The 16,496-nt window shown below is 43.9% G+C and overlaps 1 protein-coding gene across 1 annotated transcript in view; it reads right to left on the bottom strand.

Moving 5' to 3' along the window:
* Positions 1-1,156: 1,156 nt before the first annotated feature.
* LOC147883296 (synaptotagmin-5-like) overlaps positions 1,157-16,496 on the bottom strand; it is an 82,776-nt gene continuing 67,436 nt past the window's right edge. The window contains exon 13 of the mRNA XM_087399886.1: positions 1,157-1,377. Coding sequence (XP_087256012.1) covers positions 1,225-1,377 — 153 coding nt within the window. The 3' untranslated portion in view covers positions 1,157-1,224. The remainder of the gene's footprint in view (positions 1,378-16,496) is intronic.

Below are 16,496 nucleotides of genomic sequence, written 5' to 3' on the forward strand. Positions count from 1 at the left end.
TAACTTGCTCTCTTGGACCTTCTATACCTCCCCCACATGGGCCTATCCTATATGGAGGGAATAACCCAATATAATATCCATCTCCACCTATTTTATATTACTTCTCCAATGGACTTTGAGTACTTCTCCCATGGACTTTAAGCCATATCTCACTAAATGCAGCCTAGGTGGAGGGGTGGCACATGGAGGAGGCATGCCGCCTTACATTTTATAATATTACTACCATGGATTATGTACAACACACCTTATGGGTCCTCTTACGTGGAAGGGTGGCACATGGTCATGCCCTGCCACCTCAACCTTGGGCCCTATGCACACCATATTTTATTATACTATTGCCACACATACAAACACACACACATATTAATGCCTTTTTGCTTAGACAAATTTATCCATAACAGTACTAACTACATTAGTACTAGTATTACTTACATTAGGGCTAATACTAACTACACTAGAGCTAGTACTAACTAGCCTAACTATCCTAACAAGCAAAACTAGGGCTTAAGGTCACTCTACCACACAACTAGTGATGACTTTTGATCTCCAAGTTCCTAACCCAAGGCACCCTTGGTGACAATGCTACACCACACTATTGTTATGTCTTTTTGTGATTCAATGGACTAGTAAGTTTTTTGGCACCACAAAATATGTAGATGAGCAACTTAGGGTAGAAGATTTTCTTTTTGGATGGAAATAAAGGGTTAGGCAAGTGTGTGACATAAATGAAGATGAAATTTTATGCTATTACATCCATGTGGATCTCATTTGTATCCTTCTTGACATCATTAATTAGGATGGTGAATGGTATACTAGTGGAGCCCTATGTGGACAATAGGGCTTTGTATTGTTGGTCTTTTGCATTACATAATATATGGTGAAGGGGATGAGACGTGATTCTATACATGTCTTTCCTCTTTCTTACAATTCACATCCTTTTTTATGTAGATACCAAATCTCCAAAGTATCTAGAATAATGTAAACTATGATGAGTTCTTTTGGAATGGATATATATTTACGCCAACTAAGAATCATAATCGAAAAACGTTATTTTTCTCAATTCATGTATGTAGAAAGAGATCTTCATATTAAAAAAAAAAAATCTTTACTTGTGATTTATACAAAGAATTGACGGAAGTCCTATCTTTTCCTCAGTATGTACAATCACGTTGCATGCAATCACTTTACAAATTGTAAGGTTTAATTGACATTTCATAGTAATCCTCACAAAAATTGTGGGTCTGAAGGGGATGGATTTCTCCACTGCAAATGCAGTGATATTTTGCCACATTCAACTCCTTGAAGTTGCACCTCGAAGTCATCCTCAATTTCTTTCAGTACACGTGTCAAGGTGATTGCACACCTTCCCATGAATCTCTGCATATAACCAATAAAATACATCTTTTCACAAGCTTGGAAGAGTTTACAAGAAATCTTTGAGAAAAATTAGCCCATATTCTTGTGAAAATAAGATGAAAATGAATAGATGAGGGTCTATGATGGATGAGTGTGTGCATATGTGCATTTCTTTTCTATTGTAGAAAGACGTGGGTAGAGATTTGTATACACATAGATTTGGATGGAAAAGCAAGGTGCAATCAAAATCTTGACTTAAACAATGGCAAACGAAAACTCTCACAGAATGTACAGAATGAACAAGAGTATATACTTTATCTTTGAATCCATGATTAACTGCCTCTTTTGCTTTCGCACGGTAAGGACCTCTTGCTTTGGGAACGATGAGGAAAAAAGTGATGATGATTATGTGCATTGACAACTCACACATGCTTTCAATAATTGGGAAACCCTACTATCCTAGTGGGTTAGAAACCTAGGTGAGGTCCTTAGAGCATCACATGAGAACTAAAGGAGGAAAATGGACTATCAAAAAAGCATACACACATGCAGCCCAAAGCAGATTCCCCTTTTGACAAAAAATTCACACCAACCAAAAATTGACCTTTTTATTTGTTGCACATTATAGTCCTCCAAAAATCACTATTTTGTGTAAAGGGTATGCAAGGTTCTCATTAGATCCCGATCCTTTGTTTAGATTTGACTCTCTAGTTTCACATAACGCACCAAGAAGCTGTATATACGTAATTTGGTTCACGATGGATTGCTTGTGAATTGCGAGTATGTATGTGCTTTGGGATAAGATACCTCCCGTGGTGACCATGACCTCATTCATTCTTTCCCTTGTCTATGATTTGTGTGGCTTAGACATATCTTTGGCCCTAACATGTCTCAGCATACCCTTGGTCTACAATTAAATTATATGTATCTTTGGCCTGACTTAAATATCTTCATCCCAATGTTTGTCTCCATCATCCAACCATTTCCCCTCATCTAATAAAGCCTTGTCATCATTAAAACTTTCCACATTGTGTCTATATAAGGTTTCCTAGTAGAGAACACGCCCACAAGATCCTATGACTCCGTGGAGTGGGGTCAAAAATTTTCAGTATCCAAGATTATTGTACTATGATAAATGCTTAAGAACTATAGAATCCTAGAGTCTCAAATTAATTAATCGTGGAAGTTGGTCAAGAAAGGATCAAAACATAGAGCTGAGGAAGTTTTTGATTGATAACTTGGAATGCAAAGATGAAGATAGGGCTTAAACAAATTCCATAATGCGTGGCAAGACAGAAATGGAACTCTAGCTAAGCACCAAAGAAACTCGATAAAAATTATGTAAGCCTCTTGTCTCTATGCTAACATATGGACTTAGGCAGCACAAAATGTGTGTGTAGAGTAGCGACAAAGCTCCGCTTGTACTTGCATAAGGCTAAGAATAATCTCTCTTAGGAATCCTCAACATGCGAGTTCTATATGCAATTCCTACATGCATGTTCTATTTGCAACTTCTACATGCAACTCCTACATGCATGTTCTACATGCGAGTTCTACATGCAACTTCTACATGCAACATGCAGCATGCGACATGCGAGTTCTACATGCAACTCCTACGTACAACATGCAACATGCGAGTTCTACATGCAACTCTTGCATGCAACTTCTATATGCAAGTTCTACATGTAGAGAGAGAATATCTTACAATTCCTACATGCAAAGAGAGAAGCTCTCCAACTTGTTAAATACCCCATAATGGAATAAAGCCGACACTCTTTGGGACATTGTGTTGAGTTCTACTTTGTTATTCCAAACAATTGTCTCAAATATCCAACCTTGCAACTCCTTCTCCCCTCTCCTCCAACCTTGCAACCCATCCTCTCCCTCTCCTCCTTCCTCCTCCTCCTTCTCCCTTCTTCTTTCTCCTCCTCCTCTTGCTCCCTCCTCCTCCTCCTTCTCCTCCTTCCTTCTCCTCCTCCCTCCTCCTCCTCCCTCCTCCTCCTCCTCCCTCCTCTCTCTTCTTTCCCCCATGCTCTTACACCTTCTTCCTCTCCCACTGCTATGCTTCCCTTAAACCCTTAGTTCCTCAACCCTTAATCTCCATGATCTACGAGGGAGACGAGTTCTCCACCATGTACTCTACCCTGAACCTTGGATCCTCCTTCTAACCCTGGAATCTCTTCTAAAGTCTGAAACTCTGGAACCTCCTTCTAAACTCTGGAACCTCTCTCTAAACCTTGGAACCTCCTTCTAAACCTTGGACCTCCTTCTGAACCTTGGAACCTCCTTCTAAACCCTGAACTTCCCTCTAACCCTTAAACAACTCCTAAATCCCTCAACCCCCGATGAAGGTGATGAGAGTGCTCTCAACGGAAGCAAGAATGGAAGAAGGAGAGAGAGAGACAGAGAGCCACACAAGTTTTGGTGGGTGCAGAACCACCCTAATCTTCTTTTTCATTCATTTATATATGTGTTTGAGTATTGTACATAACTGGGGTTAAGGCACAGTGACCTTTAACCCCCACAACCTCCCACTTAAAGGACAATGTGCCTTTAAGGGAGAACAACCAGTGAGCATACTATCCAATGCCCATCAATACACGACAATACTCAAACCGCTGACTAGGTAGACTCTTCGTCAGCATATCTGCAGGGTTATCATCTGTATGAACCTTGACAAGCTCTATGCGCTTGTCCTCAAGTACCTCCCTGATGAAATGGTACCTGACCTCAATGTGTTTGGTCTTTGCATGAAAGACTGGATTCCGTGCTAGCTGAATAGCACTCATGGAATCACTATGCAATGTCGGTACACCTGTATGAATCCCCAAATCTCCCACTAGCCGATCAAGCCATATAGCCTCCTTGCAACCCTCTGTGGCTGCAACATACTCAGCCTCTGTGGTAGACAAAGCCACGCACTTCTGTGCACGAGACATCCACGACACTGCACCACCTGCAAAGGTGAACACATAACCAGAAGTGGATCTCCTACTATCCACATGCCCTGCATAGTCTGAATCTGTGTACCCAAGTACACGCATGTCTCCTTTACCAAAGCAAATGCACATCTCCTTGGTACCCTTCATGTACCTCATGATGCACTTAACTGCCTCCCAATGCCTTTTTCCTGGATTAGCCATATACCGGCTAACAACTCCCACTGCAAATGCAATGTCTGGTCTAGTAGTTATCATAGCATACATAAGACTCCCAACTGCTGATGCATAAGGAACCTTGGCCATCATGGCCCTCTCCTCATCTGATTTGGGACTATCTGTATGACTCAGTTTCACATATGGAGGCAATGGAGTACTCACTGCCTTCCCCCCCTCCATATTGAAACGTTGTAATACTTTTGTAACATACTCTTTTTGTGAAAGCCAAAGGAGTTTCCTACTCCGATCACGCGTGATGCGCATACCAAGAATATGACCTGCAAATCCCAAATCCTTCATATCAAAGGCCTCATGCAACTTGGCCTTTAATGCATCTAGCTCATAAGTATTCTTGCTAGCCAATAGCATATCATCCACATATAGTGCCAGGATTATCAGGCTACTATCCTTAGCCCTTTTAGTGTAGAGGCAGTGATCAATTTCACTCCTTCTAAAACCCTGGGACCGAATGAAAGCATCAAACTTCTGATACCATTCTCTAGGTGCTTGCTTAAGACCATAGAGACTCTTTTTCAGCTTGCAAACTAAATGCTCTTTGCCCTTTTCTTCAAAGCCTTCCGGCTGCACCATGTAGATGTCCTCATGCAAATCCCCATGCAAGAAAGCTGTCTTGACATCCATTTGCATAAAATAGCATCCATGTGCAAAGCGTCCATAAAAAATAGCATCCCACAAGGCAATTTGGGCCTATCAGCGCATCCAACAAGGACCGCAATGCATCCAAATGGCCTATAAATCATCCACTGCAACCCAATGCATACCACGAATGAGCGCACACACTGCTCAAACTACTGCTCAAACTGCGCACACTGCTCAAACTACTGCAACCAGAGTGATCTGCATAAGGTATGCTCAAGAAATCATAGTCCCACGGTAATGAGCGCTACTGAAAATAGAACCTGAGATGCTTCAAAACATGGGCGCCATTGCATAATCGGACTCGGCAAGAAAATCTGCAAATATCTCTCTTCTGCCAGAACTCCAAAATCCCAACCGATGAGTGAGAAATGGGAGTCAACACTTATCCACTGCCATGTGGCATAAATCTAAGGTTTCAAAACCTTAGTATGAAAAATGCATAACAGAGAGACGAAATCGAATACACAGAGATTTATAACTCTGAAAATCCTCCACCGAATCACGCAAGAACTGATAGGTAAGGGTTTTTGGGCATCCGGAACGCAATGGGACAGACGGTTTTGGAAACCGTGGCCTCAATCACTGGGTCCAACACACGGACTGAAAAACGTTTTTGGAAACAGAGCTATCTGTAAACTCCACCGGAGTGCGAATGATGAGCAACATAGAAGTTTTAGGACCTCCTGAGTCCACCGGAACTGACAGATCTGCAAATGGTTGCTCCAAACTTGAGTTCCAACACCCGGCAAAAAACGCAGGAACTGACACAGAGAGCCAGAAATCCAATGAAATGATCTCAGATTCAAGAATGAAGGTGTTTCCAAGCTCCTGAAGTAATGTGGACACCAAAAGCAAGCAATAGTTGCCTCCACAAGTCAATACGGAGTCTCTGTCATCGAACGGAACAGGGAAAAGCTCAAAAAACGACTTTTTCTTTGAAAGCTCTTAACAGGCTCTCAAAACCACTTCGTAAAGACAAAGTGACTTTCCCAAAGGTTCCTCCAAGGTCTCTGCACACTCGGATGCAAGTAAAGTCACCCACAAAGCTTCCCACAGAGCTTCTCCTTCCTCCCACAGAGCTGCTGAGCTTCCAAGCATTCACGCACGCTCAGCTAGATCACCCGGGCTCTGATACCAGTTGAGGGGGAAGAAGGGAGCACTCAGGAAGAGATAAGGAGACACCAAAAAGTGGTGGAGCAAAAGCTACTCCAGCTTATTCCTCTATCATATAAATATGAGTATACATGGGCACTGTACAAGTGGGTGGACACACTGCCCTTTACCCCAACAGGTGAAAGCCTTCATTGCCTCAACCATGATGATGCACGTTCCTTTTACAGATGCATGCACTATGTTTGCTTACCACACTTAAGCCTACGTCTCTCACTGGAATACGACTCGAGGTCCTAAGCTACACGTATACTACAAACGACAACCCCGATATATCTGTAGGTGACAAAAAGCCTCGGAACCCTGCATAATACTGAGAATACCCTGCTCTTTCTGCGGATGCGGAAGCCATGGGAAAGAGCCAACAAAGCCTGTAGTTCAAACAAAACACATGTTATTAATAGTAGATCCATGATAGGACTACATCTCAAACTCATCCTTTTCATAAATGCTATTTCTCAAGAAAACATTAGGGGAGAATTGGGGTCTCAAAAGGGCCTCATAAGGAATGGATTAGTTTTCATAATCCAATCCTATGTGGAGGGGTCATAATGGAGTCTAAGGTGGTTTTGATAGACCATACATGGTTTTGGAAATAGTTCTGATAGGGTAGCAAAAAGTCGTATTAGAATATATAAAACGTGGCAGAGAAGAGTTACATAATTGACTCAATGGCCTAGTGGTTAGAGTGGGGGTCCCATTTTGAAGTGGTCAAAGGTTCAATTCCTGCTAGTAGCCAAAATGCACATTTACTTTTTGGTGGGCGTGTCCCCCTTCCCCAAATGGTGCCCAAATTTTGGATGTACACGTGGCAAGCGCGCGCATCTTCTCTCTCCTCTACACAACATTGTACAGTGTGCGACCCTTGCAGCCGCCTTAAATGCAACCCCCTCCCCTCTAGCCGCCTTTTTTGACTTCTATGGGGTGCCTTTAATGGATCCCCTCCCACCTTTTCAAATTTGGGACACATGGCAGCACATGGTGCTCCCTCCCCAAACGTTGTGGTTTTTTTTCCAAAATTCATGGTATTGCCCCCCCTTTTTCAAACTAAAACCATCTTTTTCAAATCAAAACCACCTATGGACCTAGCATAGTAAATGCAACATGCCACCTCAACATACCATTGCCCTAGCACTTTCATTGGTATATCTCAAATCACTTTCTAATCCCTTGAAATTAGGAAACACTAATTCGTGGCCCTTTTGAGACCCCATTTCTCCCCTAATGACTAGAGCTCTTTCTTCTAGAAAAGATTATATGATCACAACACTATCTTGGTATATCCGTATATTCTAAACTTAGTTTTATAAATAAAGTCTCGTAGATCTTATTACTTCTACCATGCAAAATCAAAACTTCTATATGTTCATTTCTAGCTAACTACATAGTAACCCACATATATAATAGTCTATTGCTCGTGGATGTTAGGCTTAGTGTCACAATTCCCTAGCATGGTGATTTATCCATTGGGATCTTTGTCTATTGCCTCTACTCTAACAAGCCTCGCATGGTCAACCTACCATAAAAGGGACCTAGGGCATGAGAGTGACAGAAGACATTTAGCCCATGTAACTAAGGTTAGAGTTAGTTATAAGTGGAAAATAAATATTAACTGCCCACACACATGGTAGTTTCATGCCACCCAAGTATCATTATCCCTCCTGTTCACATTTATCAAGCCAACCAGTGGTAGAAGGTCATTGCTTCTCCAAGGCCCCCCACCATGAGGGAGCACTAGTGATGCTACCCTACTATAAGCATATATACCACATGCAACAAACAATTGTCGACCATGGCGGGGTGGTCCTGTCATAAAATTTTCCTAGTTATTGTCCAACACGTGCTAATTTGAAGGTAATTGCTTCAAAACTATAAACAAGCAAAACTATCTCAAACACATAAGTTGAGAGAGTTTTTTTCTAGAGAAAAGAACTCCCTATTAATGCTTGAAAAACACCATACAAATCAAACTTCCCAGAGGACCTAATAAGGGTAAGTACAAAGAAAAAATTGGCTTATCATAAAGAAACCACCTTGTTTCTGGAGACCCCAGCTTATTGCCTAGGGAATCTCTGAAACATGGGCTAGTAGCTAGGGTGGAGGTCTATAGATCCAACAAATGCCTTGCCCAATAAAGCATAGAAAATGCCTGCAAGCCCCGCCTTTCAAAAATGATCCCGCTGTTCAAAATGATCCCGCCGCGTTCAAAATGATCCCGCTGTTCAACGGTGGCTACTCTCAATCCGGGAGTCCCTTCTCCAAGATGGCATGGAGTGTGTAGATAATGTCATGTCGGATGGCAATGAGAGGGGCTAACGGAGAGACTTATTGGCCCCCCATCACCAAGCTGCCTACGAGGCACCTAGATGTTTGAGGGGGTGATGCTAGCTATGGTCTCCCAAACACTATCCTTCAACTGTAGCAGTCACCTCCGAGAGGGGAAAAAAGCATCATCCTGAGATCCTACCCATAAATTCTATAGGCTAGGAAGAAAGTGTAACCGGCCTTTGATCGACAAAGGGCAGTGTAATTGACTCTATTATCTCACAAATATGAAATACAGCCAAGTTGAACCATTGCCTGTTACGCTCTAGCCGAGGTAGCATGACCTCGGAAGAATCAGTCGACATTTCCCTTATAGGATCTATCTTTGTAATATATGTGTTTGCGCTTTATGTAAATGATCGGGAGGGATTAATGTCAAGGTCCTAGGTGAGGGCTGATAGCACCAGACTAGATAGATCTGAGGCCAAGGGCCTAGTGCAAAGATTGTGCCTAGGGGCAAGGAATTAAATGCATCCCAAGAGAGGGGTGAAATGTTGCATTAGGAAGGCCCTATATGGATGACATGTGGCATCTAGATCTATCTAGGGATTTGGGGTCTGTCAAGGCTAGTGAGAGAAGTGAAGAATTGTTTTTTTTGACGTGATTTCGATGACAGCTCTCTCTCTCTTGCTTGTGAGTCTTGGCAGAGTTGGCTGGGAGGTAAAGTAAGGTGCTACTCCCGTGATATCTGTAGTGAGATCAGAGATAGTGAAGAAAAAGTTTGACAGTTGGTATCAGAGCTGAAGGTTACGAAGGGGAAAGGTATGGAGCGTGGGTGAGCGTTGGTGGCGAATCACCCGACGGTGACGACGAACAGCGAGAAGGGATCTGTGGCTTGGACAAGAAGTCCAACGTGAGCGTGGAGTGAAGTTGACGGTCGTCGAAAGACCAGAGCGCAGACAGGTGGCGCGTGATAGTTCGTGGGTCTAATGAAAGGATCGATCAGCGCTCAACTGGAGATTCCAGACTGTTGGTGAGGTGACGCGTCGATCGCAACGTCGCTGTGCAGCGCACTCTCGACGGAGATAGCTCACGGGCTTAGCTGGAGATTGGCGCAGAACGACGGAGAGTAGATCGTTAGCGCAAGTGATTAGTCCAAGGGCTGAAAGATCGTCATCGACTGGAACGGAGAGCAGGGTTCCCGTAACCCTGACGGAACAGGGACCTCTGAAGGCACGGCGCCGATCAGTAACTCAGAGATTACAAAGGTTTTGACAGACACGTATCATTCACAAGCAGGCAGTACGTGGAGGGCTGATCCGTGACAGAGTTTTGACCTGAGTCCCTCATACAGAGAGCAGGTTTCGTGGACATCTGTATTTGTGACTATCTCGCGGGCCTAACTGGTGAACGAGTTCATAGACCAGGGAGCTCTCTGTCACTTGTGTCAATTCTGTGTTTTCTTCTTTTGAGTCAATTTGCTGATGCTCCGCTTGCATAGAGTTTACGGTCTACGATGTTATAGGGACATATGATGCCTGTGCAGATGCCTGTGTGCTTCAGTTAGAATTAGACTGCAGGAATTTCCCTAGTATAGGGAAAAGCGCCATATGTGATACATGCCTGTATTAAATGCGTGATCAGTGTGAATGTGGGATTGCAGGAATTCCCTAGTATAGGGAATTGTGTTCAGAGTGTCAGTACCCTGAATTGTGTCAGTTTGTGATTACAGTGTTCTAGGGGTGTTTAAAAAAAAAAAAAAAAAAAAAAAACCCCAAAACAAAACACCTATTGAACTAAATGGAAGCAGAAGAAGGGGCTTCCAGGAGGGACCCTGGTGAATCAGGAGTCCGGCCGACCCAGCAGGGATCGCGCCCAGTAGCTCACACTTTATCTGGCAGGATTGCATTGCTGGAGGATGCCTTGCAACAGTTGTTAGCGCAGCAATTACAAGCCAACGCAGGGCAATCTGAACTTAGGAGAGTACTACAGAGTATGTCTGCCAGACCTTCTCGAGAAGAGAAGGGAAAGGCTCCAATGGAACTAGAGTCTAGTGTCCATACGGTCGAGCCTAGGAAGGCTAAAGTGCCAAATATTGCCAATTACAGACCGGAAAAGTATTCTGGTCGGATGAACGACCGTAGCTCCGATGTCATTGAGACCTGGTTACACAAATGGGACGAGGCGTTCGCCATTTGTGAGATCAGAAATGACATCAAAAAGATCCGCGAGGCCACCCATATGTTTAGTGAGGCAGCGGATCGGTGGTGGATTAAACAACAAAAAGATGGCATAGCATCCACTACCTAGGAGGGGTTTAAAAGAGAGTTCAGGAAACACTTCTTACCTCCTGACGAGGCATCCCGAGCTTGGGATCAATATAGGAACCTTCGTCAGAGAAATTTATCAGTGGCAGAATACACTAATAAGTTTCGAGAGAGTGTAATGAAGGTTGACGAACCCCTGCCTCAATCAATCCAAGTGAAAGATTTCATATTTGGGTTGAATGATCGAATAAAAATGGAAGTTCGGGCTAAGTACGCGAACACGCTAGATGATGCAATAGCTATAGCCCTGAACTACGAGGATGCCAAGGGCAGCAAGCCAAGTGGGTTTGCACAGGTCGGAACCCAATATGGGTATCCGAAGAAGTCTGGGTTTAAGAAGAAGTGGGCTAGTAGAGGGAGTGGTTCGCAGCCGAGTGGTCAAGCCAAGCAGGCGAGACCGGCTGAAACTCCTAAACCAAGTACCACCATTGGAGTGAAGAGAAAAGTAACTCCAATGGCAGCCCGGGCTTGGTCTAAGTCTCCCTTGAACCCTGAACAAAGGGAAAAAGCGAGGAGAGAAGGCTTATGCTTCGGTTGCCTTCAACCTCATCAGTGGAGAGATTGTCCACGTAATAAAGATCGTCGGATGGCTGAGATGGTGATCTTAGAGTGCGACGTGGAGATGCAGGGAAGTCCCAGAGCGGAAGAGATGCAGATTCAGCTAGCGGGATCTTCTCAGAGGTTAGTACCTTGTTTGTTCTGTGTGTCTGTTACTAAGTTAGTGACGAGTGCACCTGATAACATCCTATCTAAGCCCGCAGCAACGGGGTATACAGCCTTCAATGATACGGAGTTAATCAAAATGAAAGGGCAAGTGGCCAGTCATGATGTCATTGTGTTGTTTGACTCAGCGTCAACTCACAATGTGATTAACTCCAAGCTCGTGAAGAGGCTGAAATTAAAGACAAGTCCATCTGACTATGCGTATACAGTCAGGATGGCTGATGGAAGTTCAACTGAAGTATGGGACCAAAGGGTTACCAGTTGGAGCTTCGGATTCAGGACTATGCTGAGAAGCTTGATTTTGAAATAACCAAGCTTGCTCATGCGGACATAGCCCTGGGAATGGCGTGGCATTCTAGGAAGAATCCAGCCATTGATTGGAAAAAGCACGTATATCAATTCAAGATGAATGATGTGCTTTATGTCTTGCGAGGTGAAAGAAATATACCTCAGGGACCGTTGATTTCCGTGATGGAAATCAGAAAGGCTCAAGTAGAGTTTTTATACCTTTGCACAGCATCGGTAGAGTCGGTGGATGAGTCTTCGGTTAGCACTGATGTTATGCAAAGTGATGAGATGGCCAAGTTGGCTAACCTTATAACAGAGGAGTTCTCTGAATGTTTTAGGGATGAACTACCTTATGGGTTACCTCCAGAACGGAAAGTTCAGCATAAGATTGAACTGATCCCGCGGGCAGAACCTGTAAATAGACCTCCCTATAGAATGAGTTTTACTGAAGAAGCGGAGGTGCGTAGGCAACTGGAAGAATACCTCAAGTTGGGGCAGATTCAACCAAGTTTCTCACCTTTTGCTTCACCAGTGATATTAAAGAGGAAAAAGGATGATACGTTTCGCCTCTGTATAGATTACAGAGCATTGAATAATATCACTGTTAAGCACAGGTATCCGATGGCTCGGATTGATGATTTGCTAGATGCATTACATGGAGCCGTGATTTTCAGCAAGATAGATCTTAAGTGCGGCTATCATCAGATCCGGATTAGAGCTGAGGATGTGCATAAAACCGCTTTTAGAAGCAGGTTTGGTCATTATGAGTTTTTGGTAATGCCCTTCGGACTTACCAATGCTCCAGCGACCTTCGTCATGCTTATGAATGATTTACTACGTCCGTATATCGGAAAGTTCGTAGTACATTTTATTGACGATATCCTGATATTCAGTAAGAGTATTACTGAGCATCGTGAACACTTAAGGATAGTGTTCAGTACTTTGAGGAAAGCCAGTCTTTACGTGAATAAAAAGAAAACTATACTGTGTATGGTTAGGCTTGAGTACTTAGGGTTCATAATTACTCCACAGGGGGTAGAAATGGATCCGAAGAAAGTGGCTGCGATACTAAGTTGGCCAATCCCTCAGAGTCTGACCGCGTTCTGACCGCGTTGCGATCATTCTTGGGATTTGTCCAGTTTTATAGAAGGCATATCAAAGGATATTCCGGAATAGTATCGCCATTGACTGATCTGACCTCAGATAAAGTACCTTTTATTTGGGGACAGAATCAACAAGAAAGTTTTAACACCATAAAACAAGCTGTGGTCTTAGGACCGGTGTTAAAAATAGTTGATCCCCAGAAACCGTTGTTCCTAGAAACCGATGCAAGTGGCATTGCGGTAGGAGCAGTCCTCCTTCAAGAGGGAAGGCCAGTAGCCTTTGAAAGCAAGAAGCTTTCTCCCTCTCAAAGGAATTGGCCAACTCATGAATTGGAGTTGTATGATGTTATCCATGCTTTGAAAACATGGAGGCATTATCTGTATGGTTCAGAGTTTTATGTGGATGTGGATCATGATACTCTGAAACATTTCTGTAAACAGCCTGACTTGAGGGGCCGCCAAGCTAGGTGGGCAGAGCTCATGCAGGAATTTAATCTAACGATTCGGTACCGAAGAGGAAAAGACAATAAGGTAGCTGATGCGTTGTCTCGCATTATGCACAACCTGAGTTTCACGGTATTAGAGAGTGCTCTAATGACCGAGATAAGAGAAACTCAAAAAGTGGACGAGTTTGTCCAGAGCTTATGGCCTAAGGCTCATGTGTTAAAACCCGGGGAAAATGAAAAGGATGACCTGGCATCCAGAAAAGGCCAAACTTATGCAAGATATACCATAAGGGATGGTATGCTAGTTAGAAATGGCAAGGTGGTAGTACCTGGTCAGAATGATCTCAGGCAGAGAGTCATTCGACAATGCCATGATAGCCCGTGTGCGGGACATCCAGGTGTCGAGAAGACATATGATCTCGTGAAGCGAGATTTCTTTTGGCCAAAGATGAAAAAGCATATTCATGAATATGTGACACGGTGTTTCTCGTGTCAGGTAAGTAAGGCCGAGCGGGTGAAGCCACCCGGACTTTTACAGCCCTTGGAAATACCACTAAGCAAGTGGGAGAGCATTTCCATGGATTTTATTGTAGGACTACCTGCAACACAAGGAGGGTATAATTCTATCCTTGTGGTGGTTGATCGTCTAACCAAGATGGCTCACTTCATTCCGACTAGAGAGTCTATTAGTGCCCCGCAAGTAGCGGAGTTGTTTATTAGACATATATTTCGTCTGCATGGATTGCCTAGATCCATAGTGTCAGACAGAGATGTCAGGTTTACCGGTCACTTTTGGACAGCGGTATTTGAGACACTAAGGACTGAGTTGGGAATGAGTAGTGGGGATCATCCTGAGACGGATGGTCAGACGGAGAGAGTCAACCACACTTTAGAGGATATGCTGAGAGCATATGTGTCATTGAGGCAACATACATGGGACAAGTGGTTGCCATTGTTGGAGTTTGCCTACAATGATAGGAAACATTCATCTACTGGGTTCAGTCCGTTTGAGCTGAACTATGGTTATAGGCCAGCCAATCCAACTATAGTTGGAGTGCCTCAGAAAGTGCCTAGTGCCGCGAACTTTGTAGTTCAGATGCTGGAGATGCTAGCACTTGCGAGAGCTAATATCCGCCAGGCTATGGATAGAGCCAAGGTGTATGCGGATGAAAATCGGTCTATAAGAGTATTTGAAGAAGGAGAAAAAGTTTTTCTCAGAATTCCTTCGCACTCGAAGTCGTTGACTTCAGGAGAGTGTGCTAAGTTATCACCTCGATACTGTGGGCCGTGGTTAATTCTAAAGAGAATAGGCAGTGTAGCCTATAAATTAGAATTGCCACAGGGGTGTAAGGTGCACCCGGTTTTTCATGTTTCACGTTTAAAGAAATTTTTACATACTGGTGACTCACTAATCGAAGGTGTGGTTTTGTTTCAGGAGATAGAGGATATTGCAAGGCGCAAACCAACAAGAATCCTGGACCGAGGAACAATGCAAATACGAAATCGGAAGATACCCACGGTGTTGGTTGCATGGCATGGTCAGCCTCTATCCGAAGCTACCTGGGAATCCGTATATCAGTTGCGGAGAGTGTTCCCAGACTTTATCATCGAGGACGCTGATGTCTGAAGAGGGAAGGAATGTTACGCTCTAGCCGAGGTAGCATGACCTCGGAAGAATCAGTCGACATTTCCCTTATAGGATCTATCTTTGTAATATATGTGTTTGCGCTTTATGTAAATGATCGGGAGGGATTAATGTCAAGGTCCTAGGTGAGGGCTGATAGCACCAGACTAGATAGATCTGAGGCCAAGGGCCTAGTGCAAAGATTGTGCCTAGGGGCAAGGAATTAAATGCATCCCAAGAGAGGGGTGAAATGTTGCATTAGGAAGGCCCTATATGGATGACATGTGGCATCTAGATCTATCTAGGGATTTGGGGTCTGTCAAGGCTAGTGAGAGAAGTGAAGAATTGTTTTTTTTGACGTGATTTCGATGACAGCTCTCTCTCTCTTGCTTGTGAGTCTTGGCAGAGTTGGCTGGGAGGTAAAGTAAGGTGCTACTCCCGTGATATCTGTAGTGAGATCAGAGATAGTGAAGAAAAAGTTTGACATTGCCATTGCCCACAAACAAAGCTTAGAGCATATAACTTCACAGCACAGCATCATTGAACCATTTAAGATAAGGGAAGCTAGAATGCCCCTACTCAAAAGCATGAAAAGTGACACCTGTTGGCCCCAACACTTGGCGCCCCTTGCGGTATTTATTTAATTATTGGTTAGCTTAGATACAAGGGACTCCCTTTAAGAGCTCACCCGCAGGTGCAATCCAGTACAATCCCAACGCGTGGCTGTGCCAGTGACCAACTCCCAGTGCTATTCTCTTGGTTCCTTTCAATAGCCATGCATAACACAAGTAGAACAACTCGACATCATGCCAAACAATGCATCCACATAGATCAGAGCCATTACTGAGCCCAAGGTTTGCCACTTCACCCCGAGGAAGAGAGTATCACAACCAGTACCCCAATCCTCTTTCAGGCCAATGGTAGGGCATCCAACCTTGCAGATTCTCAATAGGAATGACAATGCATAGAGTAGAAGAAGAAGATAAGAATCCAGCCAACAAGAAGAGCCTGTTTCAGCTCAGAACAGCCCCAGAAGTTGGTTGACAATAGACAGCAACTCTGGTAGGAGGGAGCTGCCTATGAGTGACTTCTAGCACCAGAAGAGATCAAGAAAGAGAGGGTTCAGCAAGTTGAAACAGATCCGCCATGATTGCGACCACCAGAATGGTGATTCTAGCCCACCAGCACCTGCTTTTTCAGTGCGCCTTGCACCAGGCAGGAGCAGGAAGAGAGGCATCCACGAATATGGCCTAAGAATCAAGAAAGGAAGACTTTTGTCGTGAAGAAAGTCGAGAAAAGCTCCAAAAATGGCCCAAAATGGAGGCGTTCAGGTCCAGGAAGCATGCCAGCAGCAGAGAGCACCAAGGGAGAATTGT

Source organism: Dipteris shenzhenensis, chromosome 28, assembly GCF_047967505.1.
Source record: "Dipteris shenzhenensis isolate YYH24624 ecotype China chromosome 28, Dip_SZ_1.0, whole genome shotgun sequence".
NCBI lineage: Eukaryota > Viridiplantae > Streptophyta > Polypodiopsida > Gleicheniales > Dipteridaceae > Dipteris > Dipteris shenzhenensis.